A 24,406-nucleotide genomic window follows, 5' to 3' on the forward strand; every position below is an offset into this window, starting at 1 on the left:
AAAAGTCCACTATTGGTGCTTTTTTTTTTTACTGCAAAGTACCTATGCAAATTGATTTTATGTTTTCCAATAGGAGACTGTGGGCAGTGAGAAACTGGACAGCTGCTATGCAGAGGTATGTTTGTGGAGTGAGGTGTGGATAATACAAAGCAATTGTCCACTTAATGGTGCTTTTTTACTGCACAGTATACACTCAAATTTGTTTTATTTTACCCTATAGGAGACTGAGGACAGTAAGAAAGTGGACAGATGCTGTGCAGAGGTTGTTTGTCAAGTGAGGTGTTGATAATACAAAGACAAAGTCCATTAATGGTGCTCTTCTACTGCACAACAGACTCAAATTGGCGTTATTTTATCCTGGGGGAGACTGAGGGCAGTGAAAAAAAGAGAGAGCTGCTGTGCAGAGTTTTTTTTGTCAAAGGAGGTATGGATCATACAAAGCAAAAGTTCACTAATTGTGCCGTTTTACTGCAGGGTACCGACTTAAATTGATTTTATGTTATCTTACAGGAGACTGAGGGCAGTAAGAAACTGGACAGCTGCTGTGCAGATGTTATTTGTCAAGTGAGCTGTGGATAATACAAAGAAAAAGTCCAATAATAGTGCTTTTCTACTGTAGACACGATTGGTGTTATTTTATCCTAGAGGAGACTGAGGGCAGTGAGAAAAGAGAGAGCTGCTGTGCAGATGTTTTTTGTCAATGGAGGTATGGATAATACAAAGCAAAAGTCCCCTAATTGTGCCGTTTTACTGCTGAGTACCGACTTAAATTTATTTTATATTATCTTACAGGACACTGAGGGCAGTAAGAAACTACACAGCTGCTGTGCAGATGTTATTTGTCAAGTGAGCTGTGGATAATACAAAGAAAAAGTCCAATAATAGTGCTTTTCTACTGTAGACACGATTGGTGTTATTTTATCCTAGAGGAGACTGAGGGCAGTGAGAAAAGAGAGAGCTGCTGTGCAGATGTTTTTTGTCAATGGAGGTATGGATAATACAAAGCAAAAGACCACTAATTGTGCCGCTTTACTGCAGGGTACCGACTTAAATTGATTTTATATTATCTTACAGGACACTGAGGGCAGTAAGAAACTACACAGGTGCTGTGCAGATGTTTGTCCAGTGAGCTGTGGATAATACAAAGAAAACGTCCACTTTTATGGTGCTTTTCTACTGCACAGTCCCAACTGGACTTGGTTTTATTTGATCAAAAAGGAGACTGAGGGCAGCAAGACAGTGGAGACTGTAGGGTAACGCAGACCTCGGCAAGGCCTTACCTCACAATAGTAAAAAAAAATAGCCCCGAATCCAGACAGTGATTTGGATCACCCTCATAATGTAAACACTTGTTCCTAATCCCATTTCGGAATGACATAAATGGAGTGAAGCCTCTTGTCAGTCATCCACTGTATTTGTGTCTATGGGTGGAGGCGGGGCCGCAAACACACGGATGACATGCGTTAGAATAATTGTTTCTAAATTATCACAAAAAACTTTGTGAAGTGAATTACATTTATATAGCGCTTTTTCTCAAGTGACTCAAAGCGCTTTACATTGTGAAACCAATATCTAAGTTGCATTTAAAGCAGTGTGGGTGGCACTGGGAGCAGGTGGGTAAATTGTCTTGCCCAAGGACAATGACGAGGATGGCAGAAGCGGGGATCGAACCAGCAACCCTCAAGTTGCTGGCACGGCCGCTCTACCAACCGAGCTATACCGCCCCTCAGAACTCAATGTGTTACATTGTCAAGTAAGAAGACAAAAGCTGTCTTTGAAACCTACCAAGAAGAATGCTCGAAAAAGTCCACTGTGTAAGGGGGAGAGCCGCATGAAGGGTTTTCGGTTTTCTCTCATGTATGGTAATCAACAGAAGGATGTTGTTCTGGCCCAAGGACTTCAAAGCGGAAAGATGACAGGATCTGCCCAATTTCCAGACGAACTCTTTTTGAACTATTTTACGAACTCTTTTTGAACATTTGACATTTTCTGTGAATTGTTTACGACCTTTTCTGTGAACTTTTTTGCGACCTTTGTCCTTTGGGAACAGCCGTGGCCATGTGGTCGGGGAGGGTCCAAAATAAAAGAAGGAGGCATGCAATCTTTTGGCAGAGCGTGCTGGAGACTGTACAAGAGTACAAGTGTGCCCAGGCGTGTCTCCTCAATTGAGTACAAATTGAATTCTGTCTCTGTTTAATTCTTTGCCTCTTGTCTTGTTTAATAGATGTCATCAGTTTTTCAACCTGACATGTTTGGTGAAAAGTTATTTTGCTAACTACCGAACCAACTAACTAACTGGGTAAAAATTCTGCATCCAGAGCTTATGCCAATCAAAGAGACTCACCTAAAGTATCGTAAGCGTCCGAGACGATAAGTTTGTCCTCCTTGCATTGTCCCGTTTCCCCAGTGATGGCCATGTCGGTGATCTGCAGCTTCACCAGGAAGCCCTTGGGCACGGTTATCCTCCAGGAGATGTTCTGATGAGCGGGGTAAGGGTTGGGAAAGCCCTCAGACTGGAACACTCCCTTACGGCCAGTGAGAGTGATCGCGCCGCCCGAGTCTGCGTGGTAAGAAATAGAGGTGGGATTAAAAACAAAGTGTGTTTTGTAGTATTTTTGCAGTGGAAGTCTAGAGCAGAGGTGTCAAGGTGGTTTTCACTGAGGGCCACATGGCAGTTATGTTTGGCCCCAGAGGGCCGCATCTAACAGCGAATACTATTATTACACCATTTTCTTCATGCATTTTATTAGTAGATTTTTTTTTTAAGTAAAATGTAAAAAAAATATGGTAAATTGCAATAATTTCACCTCAAAATGTAGTGCATATTACTGTAAATGGAAAAACGGTACTTCTTTTTTTATAATAGATTTTAATAATAATAGATTTTATTTGTAAAAAGCACTTTACATTGAGTAAACAACCTCAAAGTGCTACAGTGTATTAAAAAAATAAAAAGATAATAAAAAGTAAATAAAAACTAGAACAGCCAAATAGCTAAAACTAGTATGCATATATCTAAAAAAAAAGGCTTTTTTAAAAAGAAGGATTTTTAAGCCTTTTTTAAAAGCATCCACAGTCTGTGGTGCCCTCAGGTGGTCGGGGAGAGCGTTCCACAGACTGGGAGCGGCGGACTCCCATTGTTCGTAGCTTTGTCCTCGGAGGTTGGAGGAGGTTAGCCTGTCCGGAGCGGAGGTGTCGTGTGGAGGATTTGGGGGTGAGTAGTTCTTTGAGGTAGAGGGGGGCATTTCCATGGAGGCACTGGTGGGTTAGTAGGGAGACTTTGAATTCAATCCTGAGTGGAACAGGAAACCAGTGAAGGGATTTGAGAGTTGGTGTGATATGGTCATATTTCCGCACTCTCATCAGGATCCTAGCAGCACTATTCTGTATGTATTGCAGCTTCTGGATGTTCTTGCTGGGGATCCCGACAAGAAGTGTGTTGCGGTAATGGTAAAAAAGGCAGCTCAGTTGCTGGCATTTTACTGTAAAATGTACATTTGTTTTTTTACTGTAAATAAAAAAAAAACTGCAATTTTACAGTAACATTTTGGCACCTGAGCTGCCAGTTTTTTTGTTGTTTTTTTATACCGCAAATCAACAACTATAGATTTTTCAGTGTATTACTGTAAATGCCAAAATGACACCACAGTTTATTACAGTAAAAATGCTGTACAAAAACACAGTAAATTTCACAATTTTACCATGAAATCTATTGCTGCTTTTACATTGCACAATTTGATGGATAAGGAGGGACAAGCGGTAGAAAATTGGATGGATAGATAGAACTTGCTTTGAAATCAATATGATGAGTATTTATTTCTATTTAAAAAATGGTTTGAATATTTGATAATATATTTTTGCATCATTAGACACTATTTTAGTTAACATCACTTGCGATTACCATATTTTCCTGACCATAGGGCGCCCCGCCGATGAGTGGTCTATTTTCGATCTTTTATCATATAAAAGGCGCTTATTTACGTGGACCTTCGGCAGCGTCTTCTCCCCGTCATCTTTGTTGTAGCGGTGTAGCGTGCAAGGACGGGAGTGGAAGAAGTGTCAAAAGATGGAGCTAACTGTTTTAATGACATTCAGACTTTACTTCAATAAATAACGGAGCAGCATCTCCTCATCCGTGGCTCACTAGTGCAACAACAACGCCGAAAATGTGTCCCGTGAAAAAACGTCCGACCGGAACTCTCTAATAACTAAAGTTCCTTGGGTGAATAATGTAAACTCACTACACCGGTATGTTTTAGTGCTTTCATGGCGAGTTTACTGACAGATATAAGTCAGAACTTTACACTACTTTATACAGTTAAAGTTAAAGTACCAATGATTGTCACACACACACTAGGTGTGGCAAAATTATTCTCTGCATTTGACCCATCACCCTTGATCACCCCCTGGGAGGTGAGGGGAGCAGTAAGCAGCAGCGCTGGCCACGCCCGGGAATCATTTTTGGTGATTTAACCCCCAAGTCCAACCCTTGATGCTGAGTGCCAAGCAGGGAGGTAATGGGTCCCATTTTTATAGTCTTTGGTATGACTCGGCCGGGGTTTGAACTCACAACCTACCGATCTCAGGGCGGACACTCTAACCACTAGGCCACTGAGTAGGCATATATTGTATTAGAAATGGTAACAGTGAAGGATGAACGTCCCATAACAAGACTACGGTGACATCACGGACTACAAAGGCGGACGCGCGCAATTTTTCAGGATTTGTGCAGATCCCTACTCTACATGTAAAGCGACTTTATTCTTGAGATAAGGGGCACAGAGCGGTGCTGGGCTAGCAGACAACAGGGAGGGAGGGGAAGAGGGGGGTAGAACAGAACGTCTGGGGGTGATGCTCGAGCAGACCGGGTGGAGCCACGCATCTGAATGGGTTATGCAAGGCTGGTCTCATTATTGTCAAAGCTTTGAAAATAAATCACAAAATACCAATTCTGTCTGGTGGTCAAATTGAACTCAGCTTATGTGTCATCAAAAGAACTTGGGAGTGACCAGCAACTTAAATTCCCTGGGAGGAACATCTGGTCCGAACGCAACAGTACTTAGAAAAGCGCTATATAAATCACAGGTATTATTATTATTATTATTATTATTATCCCAAATACACATCAGCAGGTACCAGAAGGTAAGAAAAGTTGCTTTTGAATAATATTGCGGAACAAAGCGCCAGATAATATGTCTTACCTTATACCGTATTTTTTGGACTATAAGTCGCTACGGAGTATAAGTCGCACCGGCCGAAAATGCATAATAAAGAAGGAAAAAAACATATATAAGTCGCATTTTTGGGGGAAATGTATTTGATAAAAGCCAACACCAAGAATAGACATTTGAAAGGCAATTTAAAATAAATAAAGAATAGTGAACAACAGGCTGAATAAGTGTACGTTATATGAGGCATAAATAACCAACTGGTATGTTAACGTAACATATTATGGTAAGAGTCATTCAAATAACTATAACATATAGAACATGCTATACGTTTACCAAACAATCTGTCACTCCTAATCGCTAAATCCCATGAAATCTTATATATCTAGTCTCTTACGTGAATGAGCTAAATGATATCATTTGACATTTTACGGTAATGTGTTAATAATTTCAACACGTAAGTCGCTCCTGAGTATAAGTCGCACCCCCGGCCAAACTATGAAAAAAACTGCGACTTATAGTCCGAAAAATACGGTACACACACCATAATAATACTTCTATGTTGAAGCACAGTACAATCCATCAAGCGGTGCGGCTTCATAGCTTACCAAAGTCCTACTAAAACATTTTGATGGATTTTTGAGTGCTCTGTGAAATGTTCTATATTTTCAATGGAACATATAAAATGTTGGTGTTGTTTACTTGAGTCATATTGCAATCATATTGCAGTCCACATGTATTTCTTATGTTTGACTGCCATCTACTGGTCACACTTATCATTACACCATGTACCAAATAAAATGTATTCGAGGTCGGTAAGCAAAACCAGAATTATTCCGTACTTTAGGCGCACTGGGTTATGAGGGGCACTGTCGAGTTTTGAGGAAAAAACTAATATTTTAGGTGCGCCTTGTAGTCCGGAAAATACGGTTCATGGAGTACTTTTTTTCTTTTCTCCCAAAATAGAAAGAAATAATACATTTAGTAAGAAAAGTTACAGTACTTTATTGATACATATTATTTCCAGGCTTTTGAGGGCCAAATAAAATGAAGTGGCGGGTTTGTCACATGTGATCTAGAGTTTATCCTCGTTGTCGTCTAATTGATGGGAGGCAGCCCATTAGGGTCTGCCTTAATTGGCCACTGGTGGGTAAGTGCATATCTGCCAATGGCCTTAATTTAGCAGTGAACCGTGAAACCTCAAGTGGGGAGAAGTGGGTTGGAATGGCTCCAGCAAAGTGTTTCTACTGCATTCATACAAAGAGCTGAGGATTGGGACATTCCATGGACACTTATCATTCGGCACAACTGCACAATGTAAGCGAGCTGGATCACAAATTCAGCCATTCCTAAAATAACACTCGTCTAATAAGACTGGGCTGCCTATTGTGTTGAATTATACCGTGTACCTTTTTCTTATATGATTGTGAACTAACATTATTTGTATTTGGTCAGAGTATCTTTTAGAGGATTATCCATCCATCCATCCATCCATCCATCTTCTTCCGCTTATCCGAGGTCGGGTCGCGGGGGCAGCAGCTTAAGCAGGGAAGCCCAGACTTCCCTCTCCCCAGCCACTTCGTCCAGCTCCTCCCGGGGGATCACGAGGCGTTCCCAGGCCAGCCGGGAGAGATAGTCTTCCCAGCGTGTCCTGGGTCTTCCCCGTGGCCTCCTACCGGTCGGACGTGCCCGAAACACCTTCCTAGGGAGGCGTTCGGGTGGCATCCTGACCAGATGCCCGAACCACCTCATCTGGCTCCTCTCGATGTGGAGGAGCAGCGGCTTTACTTTGAGCTCCTCCCGAATGACAGAGCTTCTCACCCTATCTCTAAGGGAGAGCCCCGCCACTCGGCGGAGGAAACTCATTTCGGCCGCTTGTACCCGTGATCTTGTCCTTTCGGTCATGACCCAAAGCTCATGACCATAGGTGAGGATGGGAACGTAGATCGACCGGTAAATCGAGAGCTTTGCCTTCCGGCTCAGCTCCTTCTTCACCACAACGGATCGATACAGCGTCCGCATTACTGAAGACGCCGCACCGATCCGCCTGTCGATCTCACGATCCACTCTTCCCCCACTCGTGAACAAGACTCCGAGGTACTTGAACTCCTCCACTTGGGGCAAGATCTCCTCCCCAACCCAGAGATGGCACTCCACCCTTTTCCGGGAGAGAACCATGGACTCGGACTTGGAGGTGCTGATTCCCATCCCAGTCGCTTCACACTCGGCTGCGAACCGATCCAGTGAGAGCTGAAGATCTTGGCCGGAGGAAGCCATCAGGACCACATCATCTGCAAATAGCAGAGACCTAATCCTGCAGCCACCAAACCAGATACCCTCAACGCCCTGACTGCGCCTAGAAATTCTGTCCATAAAGGTTATGAACAGAATCGGTGACAAAGGGCAGCCTTGGCGGAGTCCAAACCTCACTGGAAACGTGTCCGACTTACTGCCGGCAATGCGGACCAAGCTCTGACACTGATTATACAGGGAGCGAACTGCCACAATAAGACAGTCCGTTACCCCATACTCTCTGAGCACTCCCCACAGGACTTCCCGGGGTACACGGTCGAATGCCTTCTCCAAGTCCACAAAGCACATGTAGACTGGTTGGGCAAACTCCCATGCACCCTCAAGGACCCTGCCGAGAGTATAGAGCTGGTCCACAGTTCCACGACCAGGACGAAAACCACACTGTTCCTCCTGAATCTGAGGTTCGACTATCCGGCGTAGCCTCTTCTCCAGTACACCTGAATAGACCTTACCGGGAAGGCTGAGGATTATCCTATTAAGGAAATATGCCCTTAGATAGCTACGGGTGCAGATGGCTATCACAAGCTCTCCAGAGAGTGGTGGCACTTGCCTCCAGGACATTGGGGAACTTAAAGGATAGCAGCAGTTGGATTTTAGGAGGAAGTGTAAAAACATTAGCAACATCTGGTAGGAAGCCCTCACAGGTAGGAGTAGAGGGATAGGGGTCGGAGGTCACCCGACTCAAACCGATCAGAGGAAATAGGTTGCCTGGCCAAACAACAAACTGGGCTTTGTCCAGAGTTACGAAGAGTGGGGGTCTTTGTATAAAAGGTATTTAAAGATAGTGGTCCGAGAGTACATCAGAAGAGTAATCAGGCCCATACTCTTTCTTCTGGAAGCTGCAGTTCCAGTCTGAGGCTCGCTAAAACCAATAAAGCTTTTTGTTCGACGATTTCTCGTTGGCGTCTTCTTGGCTCATGACTCATCACTCTGTCCTGGAAGAGTGACACTACCAAAAAATATACAACACTAATTCCCTGGCCATGGTAATACTAATACCGTGGTTGTCCCTCACTACATCGCGCTTCAAATTTTGCACATTTTTTACCTTTCTTTTTAAGCAATCGAATCTTGCCTGCACTGCTCCTAAAATTGTCAGGGAGTGAAGTTTACCAACGTACACATAAGCCCAGCCATCCATCCATCCATCCATTTTCTACCGCTTATTCCCTTTGGGGTCGCTGGAGCCTATCTCAGCTACAATCGGGCGGAAGGCGGTGTACACCCTGGACAAGTCGCCACCTCATCGCAGGGCCAACACAGATAGACAGACAACATTCACACTCACATCCACACACTAGGGCCAATTTAGTGTTGCCAATCAACTTATCCCCAGGTGCATGACTTTGGAGGTGGGAGGAAGCCGGAGTACCCGGAGGGAACCCACGCAGTCACGGGGAGAAAATGCAAACTCCACACAGAAAGATCCCGAGCCCGGGATTGAACCCAAGACTACTCAGGACCTTCGTATTGTGAGGCAGATGCACTAACCCCTCTGCCACCGTGAAGCCCCATAAGCCCAGCCACACCCACCTAAATCTCCCTCTCACCCGGGTCACGGCACCACTGTAACCCGCATGTTTTATGCCCTGCTTTCTGGACTTAAACCTGGGTCGCCGGCATGAAGGACGAGTGTGATTGCTAGCGAGCTATCAACCCGATAGCCAGCATTGCGCTTGAGGTTGTCAGGGAGTGAGGGTTTCCATAGTACACATGGCTAGCTTTCGATACTCTCATCCGGGTCACGGCACCAATGTAACCCACGTGTTCCTCCACTATGCCAATTTGTTGGTTAACAATTCAGTTCATTCCTTCCAACATTCGTGTTTGTTAGTTTTTTCCTTTGTTTGTTAGCTAATTACATATCTACATAACCGACTTCCATGAAGACCAAAAGAAAAACCCTTAAAAGTTCGGTAACGAACCGAATAAAGGTGCAGATTAATTAATTGGTTTTCCTTGTTACAGTCTGCTTGCACTGGGGCCAACTGTTGATACTTACTGATACCTCATTAGATTAAAGGGGAACATTGTTAGAATTTTAAGACATGTTTAGGATTGTTTGGTAGAGGTTAGGGTTGTCCCGATACCAATATTTTGGTGCCGGTACCAAAATGTATTTGGATACTTTTCGAAACTTTTCTAAATAAAAGGGGACCACAAAAAATGTCATTATTGGCTTTATTTTAACAAAAAATCTTAGTGTACATTAAACATATGCTTCTTATTGCAATCGAAGAACAATTTTGTCCTTAAATAAAATAGCGAACAAACTAGACAACTTGTCTTTTAGTAGTAAGTAAACAAACAAAGGCTCCTAATTAGTCTGCTGACATATGCAGTAACATATTGTGTCATCCCCCTGCCGACTGCGGATGGACATTATCCGCGAACTAGCTAGCCATGTCTTAAAGCACCTCTTCCTAACGGCGTTTCAGTGGTATAGCTTCACCTTTATCTTTAGTTTTTAGGCCAAAATGCATCCGTTTTCCCTTTTCTGTCTACACACTGTGTCTGCGTGTAAGTACTCTGTGATTGTCCGCTGCCGAACATGCTCCTCTGCTCGTAAAACCAGCAATGTCACGACGACGCTCCGTCATGTCTGTAAAAATAAAAATACGGCGAACCGGTACTTTTCAAACAGAGCATAGTATCTGTCAGAAAAATTATATGAAATTATCAAAAAAAACTTTCCGTTTTGAGTTCCCAATGAACAGACAAGAGGCTGTCTTTGTTGCACCAAGCAAAGGCTTGGAAAATTCCATTGTGTACGATGGAGGGGAGACGGGAGGAGGTTATCTATTGTCATCGAAGACCTGCCCAGGCTGAAGCCAGGACCAGCCCAAGCCCGAGGCATCTTTTTCTTTTGTGTTAATGTGACTGAAAACAATGACTGTTTACATACTCCCCATTCCTTTGGAAGCAGATGTTGTGTAAACAGGGAGTGTCCAAATAAAAGAGGAGACGTAAACCTTTTCCGTCAGAGCATGCTAAGACACTGTAAGAGGTTACAGGTTGACACGTTTCTCCTCAATTGAGTCCAAATTTAATTCTGTCTCTGTTTGATTCTTTGCTTCTTGTCTTGTTTAATAGATGTCATCAGTGTTTGAACTTGACAGTATCGTTATTGATTCATTAGTACCGCAATACTATACTAGTACCGGTATATTGTACAACCATAGTAGAGGTTGTTGTTATTCTGGTTGATTTCATTGCAATCAAAAATCAGGGACTGTGCCATAGAGCTCTCCCCTATCCTACACTCACTCTTCTGTGAAAGCTACTGGACTGCAACAATACCTACATTGTGGAAAACTGCAACCATCATCCCAGTACCGAAAAAATCCAGACCCACAGAACTCAACCATTACCGCCCCATAGCCCTCACATCCATAATTATGAAGTGCCTGGAGAAACTGCTGCTTCACAACATCCTTCCAGTTGTCACCCCACACCTGGACCCCCTCCAATTTGCCTACAGGGCCAGGAGGGGCACAGAGGATGCTGTGGCCTGCCTGCTGCATCTCCTCCTCCAGCATCTGGACTCCCCAGGCAACTTTGCCAGGATCCTCTTTGTGGACTTTAGCTCCGCCTTCAACTCCCTACAGAAGCATCTACTGATCCGGAAACTACACCAGCTCAACATCCCCCCTCAGCTGATCCACCTCACCCACAACTTCCTCACCGACCGATTGCAAGCAGTAAGGGAGGGCTCAAACACATCCCCGATGCTTACCATCAACACCGGGGTCCCACAGGGATGTGTGTTGAGCCCTTTCCTGTACACACTCTACACCAATGACTGCCGTAGCATCTCACCCACCACAACATACTTAAAATACTCAGATGACACAGCCATTCTCGCACTCCTCTCCAACAGTCAATCCATCCTGGACTATCATAACACAGTCAAACATTTCACAGAGTCATGCACAGCCAGTTATCTGGAAATCAATGTCAATAAAACAAAAGAAATATGGTTCAACCCCCCCTCACCTCAGAACCCCATCATCATAAACACACAAACAGTTAAAACAGTTGACTCTTTTAAATACCTGGGCATAACCTTGGACAATAAACTCACCTTTGATCAACACACCACGGACATTCAAAAAAGAAGTCAACAAAGACTGTCAGCCATCCGGAAACTTAAAGGACTATACGTTGCACCTCATCTCCTGTTATTACTTTACCAAAGCATTGTTCAACCCATCCTTCTGTACTGTTCCACATGTTTTTTCACCATGCTTTCTGTAACCACGCATTACAAACATAGCAGCTAAAATCATCGGCCTACCCACACCCAACATTTCAGACATAAACCACAGGTCCATCACCCGAATGGCAAAAACAATAGTCCAGGATATCACTCACCCACTACACCAATACATCATCCCACTACCATCAGGGCGCAGGTACAGAACAATCAAATTCCGGAGGGCCCGCCTCAGGAAAAGCCTGATCCCTGCAGCTATAGCCGCCCTTAACAGCAGGCCCGGCCGACCTGTCTGACAAGCCTGTAAATGTGTGTTAGTCATGTATGATGTCTTTTTTTTTTTTTTTTTTTTTTTTGTGTGTGATGTGTAATGTCTAGTGTTTAAATGTACGGCAGTGACAATGAATTTCCCCAAGGGGACCAATAAATCTAATCTAATCTAAATGGATGGAAACACAAGTCTCCTTCAAGTTGGTTTACCGGATGTGGTGGGCGGTAGGGTCTGGGTGGTGGGCTTGGATGTGGTCGTGGGTTTAATTGTGGTAGGTACCACAATAGGAGGGAGGCTGGACTTTGTGTATGTGGCGGTGAACCCTCTGGAGCGGCCGGTGCTGTCGGACTTGAAGCGCACAATCATCGTGTTGCTGCTGGACTCCACCGGCTTTGGCATGGTCCCGCCACAGAATTTACCTTCAATGGACACACAAACCACACAACTGGTTAAAAAGAAGTTTGCCCCATGAAGTCCTTTGGAATATATTGAATTCATGAGAGTCTGGTTGATAAATGGTTACCCAACGACGTAGAGCCATCATAGACCTGGACGAAGTCTCCACACACTTCAGGCAACAAGTCGAATGAAGTGAACGTCAGTCGAACCTTCTCGCCTTCTGGCACGGTTATTTTCCACTTTATACACAAAAACATAAGGTCATTTGTACCACACTGCAAAAACTGAAATCTAAGTAAGATTAAATATCTCAATTAAGGGTGATATTTGCTTATTTTCTGTCTGATAAGATAATTCTTCTCACTAAGCAGATTTTATGTTAGAGTGTTTTACTTGTTTTAAGTGTTTTGGTCCTAAATGATCTCAGTAAGATATTACAGCTTGTTGCTGAGATTTGATGAGCTATATTGAGTAAAACATGCTTGAAACTAGAATATCAACTGTTGCAAAGCTGTGTCATCAACACTCACAAGTATAAAACTACTTTTTTAAAGTAATCATTTCTTATTTCAAGCCTGAAAAAAAAAATCATGATGCCAAGCGCATATCATATGTCAAGATAATGGCACTAGCATTTACTTAATTTAAGAATATTTTTCAACATATTGAGCAAAAAGGTCTCTTTTTTTCTACCAAGAAAAATGCACTTCTTATTAGTGAGGATATACTTATTTTAAGGTATTTTTGGGTTCATTGAGGTTAGCTAATTTTACTTGTTTTGGAAAGTCTTGACAAGCCAAATTTTCTTGTTCTATTGGCAGATAATTTTGCTTAGTTCAAATAAAATACCCCTCATTTTTGTATTTTTTAGTTTTGTTTTTGAACACTGACTTTTTGCAGTGTAGAAAGCAGCTTTTAAACAAAAAACCCTACTTAGAATTTCCATTGCAGCTGTTCTGGATTTGATCCAAATTATTCCATCAATTGTAAAAAACACAAAACCAGTGAAGTCGGCACGTTGTGTATACAATGATTTGCAAATCCTTTTCAACCTATATTCAATCGAATAGACTGCAAAGACAACATATTTAATGCTCGAACTGGAAAACTTTGCTGTATTTTGCAAGTATTACCTCATTTGGAATTTGATGCCTGCAACATTATTCAAAAAAGCTGGCACAAGTGGCAAAAAAAGACTGCGAAAATTGAGGAATGCTCATCAAACACTTATTTGGAACATCCCACAGGTGAACAGGCTAATTGGGAACAGGTGGGTGCCAGGATTGGGTTTAAAAGCAGTTTCCATGAAATGCTCAGTCATTCACAAACAAGGATGGGGCGAGGGTCACCACTTTGTCAACAAATTGTCCAAAAGTGTCGATCCACCATCCACACACTCCACTCACCCTGGACATTCAAGCATTTTCAGTTCCTACCAATCTCATTTCAGTTCGTATTCCAATTGCAGTTATATTTGCATTTTCTCCTGCCAGTATTGTGGGCGCTCTGACGATCAACATTTGTTTTGCATAATAATAAAGACAGAGACGCAAAATGGATTGCACGTCATATTCTCTTTTAGTAGATCAGTTTTGTGCTATCAAGTTTGCACGTGTTTCAGCACACGCCAGCCTTTAGTAAATCAGGCCCTATGTTTATTTGGAGCTACATGATAAACGAGACCATGGAAATAACGTATATCTCTATCCATGGAAATGCCCCCCCTCTACCTCAAAGAACTACTCACCCCCAAATCCTCCACACGACACCTCCGCTCCGGACAGGCTAACCTCCAACCTCAGAGGACAAAGCTACGAACAATGGGAGACCGGGCTTTCTGCTCCGCCGCTCCCAGTCTGTGGAACGCTCTCCCTGACCACCTGAGGGCACCACAGACTGTGGATGCTTTTAAAAAAGGCTTAAAAACCCTTCTTTTTACAGAATCCTTTTTTTAGATACATGCATACTAGTTTTAGCTATTTGGCTGTTCTAGTTTATATTTTTATTATCTTTTTATTTTATTTTTGTAAATACACTGTAGCAGAATCAGCACCTCCAAGTCCGAGTCCATGGTTCTCGCCCGGAAAAGGGTGGAGTGCCATCTCCGGGTTGGGGAGGAGACCCTGCCCCAAGTGGAGGAGTTCAAGTACCTCGGAGTCTTGTTCACGAGTGAGGGAAGAGTGGATCGTGAGATCGACAGGCGGATCGGTGCGGCGTCTTCAGTAATGCGGACGCTGTATCGATCCGTTGTGGTGAAGAAGGAGCTGAGCCGGAAGGCAAAGCTCTCAATTTACCGGTCGATCTACGTTCCCATCCTCACCTATGGTCATGAGCTTTGGGTTTTGACCAAAAGGACAAGATCACGGGTACAAGCGGCCGAAATGAGTTTCCTCCGCCGGGTGGTAGGGCTCTCCCTTAGAGATAGGGTGAGAAACTCTGTCATCCGGGGAGAGCTCAAAGTAAAGCCGCTGCTCCTCCACATCGAGAGGAGCCAGATGAGGTGGTTCGGGCATCTGGTCAGGATGCCACCCGATCGCCTCCCTCGGGAGGTGTTTAGGGCACGTCCGACCGGTGGGAGGCCGCGGGGAAGACCCAGGACACGTTGGGAAGACTATGTCTCCCGGCTGGCCTGGGAACGCCTCGGGATCCCCCAGGAGGAGCTGGACGAAGTGGCTGGGGAGAGGGAAGTCTGGGCTTCCCTGCTTAGGCTGCTGCCCCCGCGACACGACCTCGGATAAGCGGAAGAAGATGGATGGATGGATGGATGGATGTATGGACACTGTAGCACTTTGAGGTTGTTTACTCAATGTAAAGTGCTTTTCACAAATAAATTATATTATTATTATTATCTTTGTACCTGGTACAGCGCTCCATTCGGGTAGTTCTGCTCCGGAAAGCCAGGGGTCATCAGATCCCCCTGGTCACCTTGGAGAGTGCCACCAGCTCCGGCTATTTCTGGCAACAGGGATGGAGAGCACTTGACTTCCAGGGATACAAACACACACACACACACACACACACACACATGCGCCACCTCCCCGTGTCCCCACTTGCTGACTTCAGCTCGCAACGCTCCAGTTTCTAGGTCAAGCGTATACAGCGAGCATTTTTTTTTTTTTTTGCACGGACTTACCCGATGCGCGCTCCGGAGACACGGCCTCGTAACGAGCCTTGAACCCCTGGTCTGTTTTCCTGTCGTTGGTGTCAAAGTAGACGGTCAGGCGGTTTGTTAGCGACACCAGAGGCAAAGGTTTGGTGTAGCCGCAGTACTTGCCTGCAAACAAAATACGTTGGGAGAACTGATCAACGGCCCCCCCGGCAAACGCCACCATAACAATAATTCCCAGTTCATATAAACCAGGGGTCGGCAACCCAAAATGTTGAAAGAGCCATTTTGGTCTCAAAAAAAAAAAAAAAAATCGGTTTGGAGCCGCAAAAGATTAAAAGCCTTCTATAAGTGATATAATGAAGTCAACACATGATGTACGTGTCTGTATTAGTTATATTAGCCTACTATCAAAATGACTTTAAAAGTCTTATACAAGTGTTATAATGAAGACATCACATGATTTAAGTGTCTATATTAGTCACATACCTGCCAACTTTTGAAATCAGAAAAACCTAGTAGCCAGGGTCCAGGGGCCGCAGGCCTCGGTAGGTCCAGGACAAAGTCCTGGTGGGGGGTTCAGGCTTCGCCCCCCGACGCAAAATGATTATTAGCATTCAGACAGGTTAAAATGTTGCTAAAACCATCACTTTTCTATCAGTCACAGTGACTTTTCAAAACAAAAATATTACAGCAAAAATCATATGGGTTGATTGACATGTTTATTCTGTAAGCTAACTTCAATAGTTTGAAATTATTTTGACAGTTAATGCCAGTTATCCTGTCAACCTTTCACAAGACTTCAATTTGTTAATTGAAAGTATAAACAGTATAAACACTTTTTACAGTAAACAAATGGTAAAACAGTACTAAACAATTCCATTTAAAAAAAAATTGGTGTCATTATTAACTTTCTGTCCAAGCTTGTATAATCTACTGCCTTGTTCAATTGTAAAAAATATTCTGTGCCTAAAATTCACATTTCTATCACAATTATCATACTGTAAACATGGTAAGCTAACTTCATTAAAATTAATAGTCCTGTCAATAGCATGGAATTACAATTCAAATGTAGTTTTTTTGTAAGCCTTTCAAAAGAATTCAAAATATGAAAAATTAATGAAAATGAATTTAAGCCATCAGACACTTGAAAAGTGGCACATCACATCTCTAATGTAATCATTTGAACTTTTCAACAGAAATAGCACTGCAAAAATATTAAGGACATACTTCTGTATTTTGGTAGTTATGCTGTCAACATTTAACAAGATTTCTTCAACTTGGACTTGAAAGCTTAAATAGTATAAACACTTTTAACAGTATAACAGTACTAAACAATTCCAATAGATAACATTGGTGTCATTACCTTTTTGTGGCTAAAATCCGAAAAACGTTGAAAGTTTTCCACTTGTATCGCTAGCAACGGCATTAGACTTGTGTTTTTTTGTCCCAACGTGGTCTTTTACATCGCTAATTCCTCCGTGTCCGATCGAAAAATCTTGTCTGCACAAGGTGCAATTCGCGTAGTTTTCACCCTTTTTGGAACGGATAATTATTCCTGGATAGGCTTTTGAATATTCTTCACGGAATGACTGCAGTTTTCTTTTCGGTTTAAGACTCGTTTGCGATTTTTCTCCGGCTGATTCCATGATCGTTCGCTCGTTTGGAAACAATGGCAACAGGTGCCTCGTGCTTGGCAGCGGTGCTATAAATAGCCTCGCGGAATGGCTCGATAGGAAGTTACGGTAAGCAGGTCGAATGTCATTGTTGTTACGCGATTTCGTGAATAAAACTTAAAAAAAAAGTTTTTTTTTAATTAATGAAAAACCGTATTTTTTATCACTGCAACCGTAACCCGGAATAGGTTGATGAAAACCGTACTAATTACGGGAAAACCGGAGTAGTTGGCAGGTATGTAGTTATATTAGCCTACTTTAGTAACCCTTCTCAGAGGGTGCGATAACTCCTCTAAATCAGTGGGTCCTGGGTCGCACAAGAAATAAAATAAAAAAAAGTAAAATAAATTTTTTTTAAATGTATTTATATAAATCAACATAAAAAACACAATATATACATTATATATCAATGTAGATCAATACAGTCTGCAGGGATACAGTCCGTAAGCACACATGATTGTATTTCTTTATGACAAAAAAATAAAAAATAAATAAAAATAAACCATAACAACCAGCTACAAAAAGGTTGAGGACCACTGCTCTAAATGACTGTCTTGGAATGGCCAAAAGGTATAGATGTGTGTGTCCAAGTTAAAGGAAATGGCGGGATGTCTTCTTCTAATGAATTTATTAGAATCTATGCAAGCTGGGTGACGTTTGCTGTGGTCTGGATCAACATGGCACACAAACTACTATCAGAAATGCAGCCAATATTACATACAGATAATACGTCATGAGAAATGCAGATAAAAATTAAATACACAGAGGACATAGGAAATTAAATGAGCTCAAATACACCTACAAGTGAGGCATAATGATGCAATATGTACATAAAGCCAGCCTAAATAGCATGTTAGCATCGATTAGCTTGCAGTCATGCAAATGACCAAATATGCGTGATAAACACTCCACACAAGTCAATAACATCAACAAAGCTCACCTTTGTGCATTCACGCACAGTATAAAACCTTTGGTGGACAAAATGAGACAAAGAAGGCGTGGCATAAAATACGTATTTCTCTGGCATGTTGAAGGAAGTTATACATGTAAACAAACTGCGGTGAGTTCAAGGACCGCCAAAATTAGGACAAAACGGCGCTCGCCAAATACTCTCATCACAGAATCATGTTTAATATAAACAGTGGGATTTCTAACAATTAGGGAGGATTGTGTCATGTTGTCCTCCTACAGAAACCATATTAAAACAAAAATATATTTTCCCCCTATCTTTTTCTATTTTCATACATTTTTGAAAATGTATGGGAGCCAGTAGGGCAGTGCTAAAGAGCCGCAGGTTGCAGACCCCTGATTTAAACTGATTACCAAAAACTCCCACTGAATGAGAGTTTGTTTACCAGCAACCCCAGGTGAGCATAAGTCGATTACCAGTGAATGCAATCTAATTAGTGAAGGTAAACTGATTTATTGGGCCTTCCAGGGAGAGTAAACAAATTACCAATGACTCCCACTGAATCTCGCAGTGTGATGAAGTCTGCTGTGCACAGGTGGCTGTCTTCTAACGCAAACTCCTCCCATCTCAGGGCGATCACCTGAGAGTAGAAATGTTAGACGTTAGGCACCGAGTCAACAATGCATCAAGGATGTTTTCCTCCCGCTAGAAAGGATGAAGGAGACGAGGCGGCCATCTGTCTGCGGCGTCCGTCCCAGCTGTCCGCACATTAGACAATCAGTAAACAAACTCTACTCAGCACTGACACCGTGCTGTCTTGCATCTTGGTGTAGGAAAACACTCTTTTCAAGGGCAATTGACTTATAACCACATGTGTCAAACTCAAGGCCCCATTTTATTTGGCCCTGGAAAGCCTGGAAATAATATGTATCAATAAAGTACTTGTAATTGTTCTTACTAAATGAATTATTTCTTTAGATTTTTGGGAGAAAAAAATAACATGTACACCATGCAATCGCAAAATATGTTAACTTAAATATTGTCTAATTATGCAAAAATATATTATCAAACATTCAAACCATTTTTTAAATAGAAATAAATACTGATAATAATGATTTCAAAACAAGTTACCCATCAAATTGTGCAATGTAAAAGTAGCAATAGATTTCATGGTAAAATTGTGAAATTTACTGTGCTTTGTACAGCATTTTTCTCTAAATTAAAAAAACGGTACTTTTTTTTCCACTGTAATGAACTGTGGTGCCGTTTTGGCATTTACAGTAATACCTAGAAAAATCTACAGCTGTTGATTTGTGGTACAAAAAAAAGTTTTTTAAATGGCAGCTCAGGTGCCAAATTTTTACTGTAAAATTGCAGTTTTTATATTTACAGTAAAAACAATAAATGTAAATTGTACAGTAAAATTCTGGCACGTGGGCTGCCTTTTTTTTTTTTTACCATAAAAACAGCATTACTGTTTTTCCATTTACAGTAATACACTACATTTTGAGGTGAAATTATTGCAACTTACCATATTTTGTTTTTACATTTTAGTTTTTAAAAAATCTACTAGTAAAATGCAAAACCTATCTTACTAAATGTATTATTTCCTTATATTTTGGGAGAAAAAAAAATACACGTACCGCGTGTAATCACAAATTATGTTCAATTAAATATTGTCTAATTATGCAAAAATATATTATCAAACTTTCAAAGCATTTTTTAAATAGAAATAAATACTGATAATAATGATTTCAAAGCAAGTTATCCATCAAATTGTGCAATGTAAAAGTAGCAAAATATTTCATGGTAAAATTGTGAAATTTGCTGTGGTTTTTACAGCATTTTTCTCTAAATGAAAAAAAACTACTTTTTTTTCACTGTAATGAACAGTGGTGCCGTTTTGCCATTTACAGTAATACATAGAAAAATCTACAGTTGTTGATTTGCGGTTAAAAAAAAAATAAAAAAATTTAAATGGCAGTTCAGGTGCAAAATTTTTACTGTAAAATTGCAGTTTTTTTCATTTACAGTAAAAAAATAAATGTAAATTTTACAGTAAAATTATGGCAACTGAGCTGCCTTTTTTTTTTTTAACCATAAAAACAGCAGTACGGTTTTTCCATTTACAGTAATATACACTAAATATTGAAGTGAAATTATTGCAACTTACCATATTTTTTTTACATTATGGTTTAAAAAAAATCTACTAGTAAAATGCATTAAAAAAATGGTGTAATAATAGTATTCACTGTCAGGGGCCAAACATAACTGCGATGTTTACCATCCATCCATCCATCCATCCATCTTCTTCCGCTTATCCGAGGTCGGGTCGCGGGGGCAGCAGCCTAAGCAGGGAAGCCCAGACTTCCCTCTCCCCAGCCACTTCGTCCAGCTCCTCCCGGGGGATCCCGAGGCGTTCCCAGGCCAGCCGGGAGACATAGTCTTCCCAACGTGTCCTGGGTCTTCCTCGTGGCCTCCTACCGGTCGGACATGCCCTAAACACCTCCTTAGGGAGGCGCTCGGGTGGCATCCTGACCAGATGCCCGAACCACCTTATCTGGCTCCTCTCGATGCGGAGGAGCAGCGGCTTTACTTTGAGCTCCCCCCGGATGACAGAGCTTCTCACCCTATCTCTAAGGGAGAGCCCCGCCACCCGGCGGAGGAAACTCATTTCGGCCGCTTGTACCCGTGATCTTGTCCTTTCGGTCATAACCCAAAGCTCATGACCATAGGTGAGGATGGGAACGTAGATCGACCGGTAAATTGAGAGCTTTGCCTTCCGGCTCAGCTCCTTCTTCACCACAACGGATCGATACAGCGTCCGCATTACTGAAGACGCCGCACCAATCCGCCTGTCGATCTCACGATCCACTCTTCCCTCACTCGTGAACAAGACTCCGAGGTACTTGAACTCCTCCACTTGGGGCAAGATCTCCTCCCCAACCCGGAGATGGCACTCCACCCTTTTCCGGGCGAGAACCATGGACTCGGACTTGGAGGTGCTGATTCTCATCCCAGTCGCTTCACACTCAGCTGCGAACCGATCCAGTGAGAGCTGAAGATCCTGGCCAGATGAAGCCATCAGGACCAAATCATCTGCAAAAAGCAGAGACCTAATCCTGCAGCCACCAAACCGGATCCCCTCAACGCCTTGACTGCGCCTAGAAATTCTGTCCATAAAAGTTATGAACAGAATCGGTGACAAAGGGCAGCCTTGGCGGAGTCCAACCCTCACCGGAAACGTGTCCGACTTACTGCCGGCAATGCGAACCAAGCTCTGACACTGATCATACAGGGAGCGGACCGCCACAATCAGACAGTCCGAAACTCCATACTCTCTGAGCACTCCCCACAGGACTTCCCGAGGGACACGGTCGAATGCCTTCTCCAAGTCCACAAAGCACATGTAGACTGGTTGGGCAAACTCCCATGCACCCTCAAGGACCCTGCCGAGAGTATAGAGCTGGTCCACAGTTCCACGACCAGGACGAAAACCACACTGTTCCTCCTGAATCCGAGGTTCGACTATCCGGCGTAGCCTCCTCTCCAGTACACCTGAATAGACCTTACCGGGAAGGCTGAGGAGTGTGATCCCACGATAGTTAGAACACACCCTCCGGTTCCCCTTTTTAAAGAGAGGAACCACCACCCCGGTCTGCCAATCCAGAGGTACTGCCCCCGAAGTCCACGCGATGCTGCAGAGTCTTGTCAACCAAGACAGCCCTACAGCATCCAGAGCCTTAAGGAACTCCGGGCGGATCTCATCCACCCCCGGGGCCTTGCCACCGAGGAGCTTTTTAACTACCTCAGCAACCTCAGCCCCAGAAATAGGAGAGCCCACCACAGATTCCTCAGGCACTGCTTCCTCATAGGAAGACGTGTTGGTGGGATTGAGGAGGTCTTCGAAGTATTCCCTCCACCGATCCACAACTTCCGCAGTCAAGGTCAGCAGAACACCATCCGCACCATACACGGTGTTGATAGTGCACTGCTTCCCCTTCCTGAGGCGGTGGATGGTGGTCCAGAATCGCTTCGAAGCCGTCCGGAAGTCGTTTTCCATGGCTTCCCCGAACTCCTCCCATGTCCGAGTTTTTGCCTCCGCGACCGCTGAAGCCGCACACCGCTTGGCCTGTCGGTACCTGTCCGCTGCCTCAGGAGTCCCATGAGCCAAAAGAACCCGATAGGACTCCTTCTTCAGCTTGACGGCATCCCTCACCGCCGGTGTCCACCAACGGGTTCTAGGATTACCGCCACGACAGGCACCAACTACCTTGCGGCCACAGCTCCAATCAGCCGCCTCGACAATAGAGGTGCGGAACATGGTCCACTCGGACTCAATGTCCAGCACCTCCCTCGTGACATGTTCAAAGTTCTTCCGGAGGTGGGAATTGAAACTCTCTCTGACAGGAGACTCTGCCAGACGTTCCCAGCAAACCCTCACAATGCGTTTGGGCCTGCCAGGTCTGTCCGGCATCCTCCCCCACCATCGCAGCCAACTCACCACCAGGTGGTGATCGGTAGAAAGCTCCGCCCCTCTCTTCACCCGAGTGTCCAAAACATGAGGCCGCAAATCCGATGACACAACTACAAAGTCGATCATAGAACTGCGGCCTAGGGTGTCCTGGTGCCAAGTGCACATATGGACACCCTTATGCTTGAACATGGTGTTCGTTATGGACAATCCGTGACGGGCACAAAAGTCCAATAACAAAACACCACTTGGGTTCAGATCCGGGCGGCCATTCTTCCCAATCACGCCTCTCCAGGTTTCACTGTCGTTGCCAATATGAGCGTTGAAGTCCCCCAGTAGAACGAGGGAATCACCCGGGGGAGCACTCTCAAGTACTCCCTCGAGTACTCTCTGAGCTGCCACCTTAACGTGGTAGAGGAGTTTGCGTGTCCCAATGATCCTAGGAGCTATGTTGTCCGGGGGCTTCCATGCCCCCTGGTAGGGTCTCCCAAGACAAACAGGTCCTAGGTGAGGGATCAGACAAAGAGCAGCTCGAAGACTTCTATGGAAATGCAAGAACCGAGACTCAGATTTCCTTCGCCCGGACGCGGGTCACCGGGGCCCCCCCTCCGGAGCCAGGCCCGGAGTTGGGGCACGATGGTGAGCGCCTGGTGGCCGGGCCTGTCCCCATGGGGCCCGGCCGGGCACAGCCCGAAGAGGCAACGTGGGTCCCCCCTCCAATGGGCTCACCACCCATAGCAGGGGCCATAGAGGTCGGGTGCAATGTGAGCTGGGCGGTAGCCGAAGGCAGGGCACTTGGCGGTCCGATCCTCGGCTACAGAAGCTAGCTCTTGGGACGTGGAACGTCACCTCGCGATGTTTACCATGAACTGATTAACGTGGACCGCGACTTAAACAAGTTGAAAAACTTATTGGGGTATTACCATTTAGTGGTCAATTGTACGGAATATGTACTGTACTGTGCAATCTACTAATAAAAGTCTCAATCAATCAAAGATGTGGCCCGCCACTTCATTTTATTGGGCACTCGAAAGCCTGAAAATAATATGTATCAATAAAGTACTGTAACTTTTCTTACTAAATGTATTCTTTCTTTCTATTTTGGGAGAGAGAAAAAAAAAAGTACTCCATGTAATCGCAAATTATGTTAACTTAAATATTGTGTTATTATGCAAAAATATATTACCAAACATTCAAAGCATTTTTTTAAATAGAAATAAATACTAATAATAATGATTTCAAACCAAGCTTCCCATCAAATTGTGCTATGTAAAAGTAGCAATAGATTTCATGGTAAAATTGTGAAATTTACAGCATTTTTCTCTAAATGAAAAAAACTGTACTTTTTTTTACTGTAATAAACTGTGGTGTCGTTTTGGCATTTACAGTAATACACTGAAAAATATACAGTTGTTGATTTGAGGTAAAAAATTAAAAAAACTATAAAAAAAACTGGCAGCTCAAGTGCCAAAATTTTACTGTAAAATGATTATTTTTTTATTTACAGTAAAAAAAATACATGTACATTTTCCAGCAAAATTCTGGCAACTGAGCTGCCTTTTTTTTTTTTTTTTCTAACCATAAAAACAGCAGTGCTCTTTTTCCATTTACAGTAATATACACTACTTTTTGAGGTGAAATTATTGAAACTTACCATATTTGTTTTACATTTTAATTTTTAAAAAATCTACTAGTAAAATGCATACTGTAACCTCTTACTAAATGTATTATTTCCTTATATTTTGGGAGAAAAAAAATACATGTACTCCGTGTAATCACAAATTATGTTAACTTAAATATTGTCTAATTATGCTAAAATTATATTATCAAACATTCAAACCATTTTAAAATAGAAATAACTACTAATAATAAT

The 24,406-nt window shown here is 43.1% G+C and overlaps 1 protein-coding gene across 1 annotated transcript in view; it reads right to left on the reverse strand.

Moving 5' to 3' along the window:
- LOC133570206 (ovochymase-2) overlaps positions 1-24,406 on the reverse strand; it is a 72,553-nt gene that overhangs the window by 33,164 nt on the left and 14,983 nt on the right. The window contains exons 3-8 of the mRNA XM_061922977.1: positions 18,606-18,699; positions 15,501-15,641; positions 15,225-15,322; positions 12,492-12,606; positions 12,178-12,387; positions 2,345-2,560 (exon numbers count right to left, since the gene is read on the reverse strand). Coding sequence (XP_061778961.1) covers positions 2,345-2,560; positions 12,178-12,387; positions 12,492-12,606; positions 15,225-15,322; positions 15,501-15,641; positions 18,606-18,699 — 874 coding nt within the window. The remainder of the gene's footprint in view (positions 1-2,344; positions 2,561-12,177; positions 12,388-12,491; positions 12,607-15,224; positions 15,323-15,500; positions 15,642-18,605; positions 18,700-24,406) is intronic.

This window comes from Nerophis lumbriciformis, linkage group LG27 (genome assembly GCF_033978685.3).
Source record: "Nerophis lumbriciformis linkage group LG27, RoL_Nlum_v2.1, whole genome shotgun sequence".
Taxonomy (NCBI): domain Eukaryota; kingdom Metazoa; phylum Chordata; class Actinopteri; order Syngnathiformes; family Syngnathidae; genus Nerophis; species Nerophis lumbriciformis.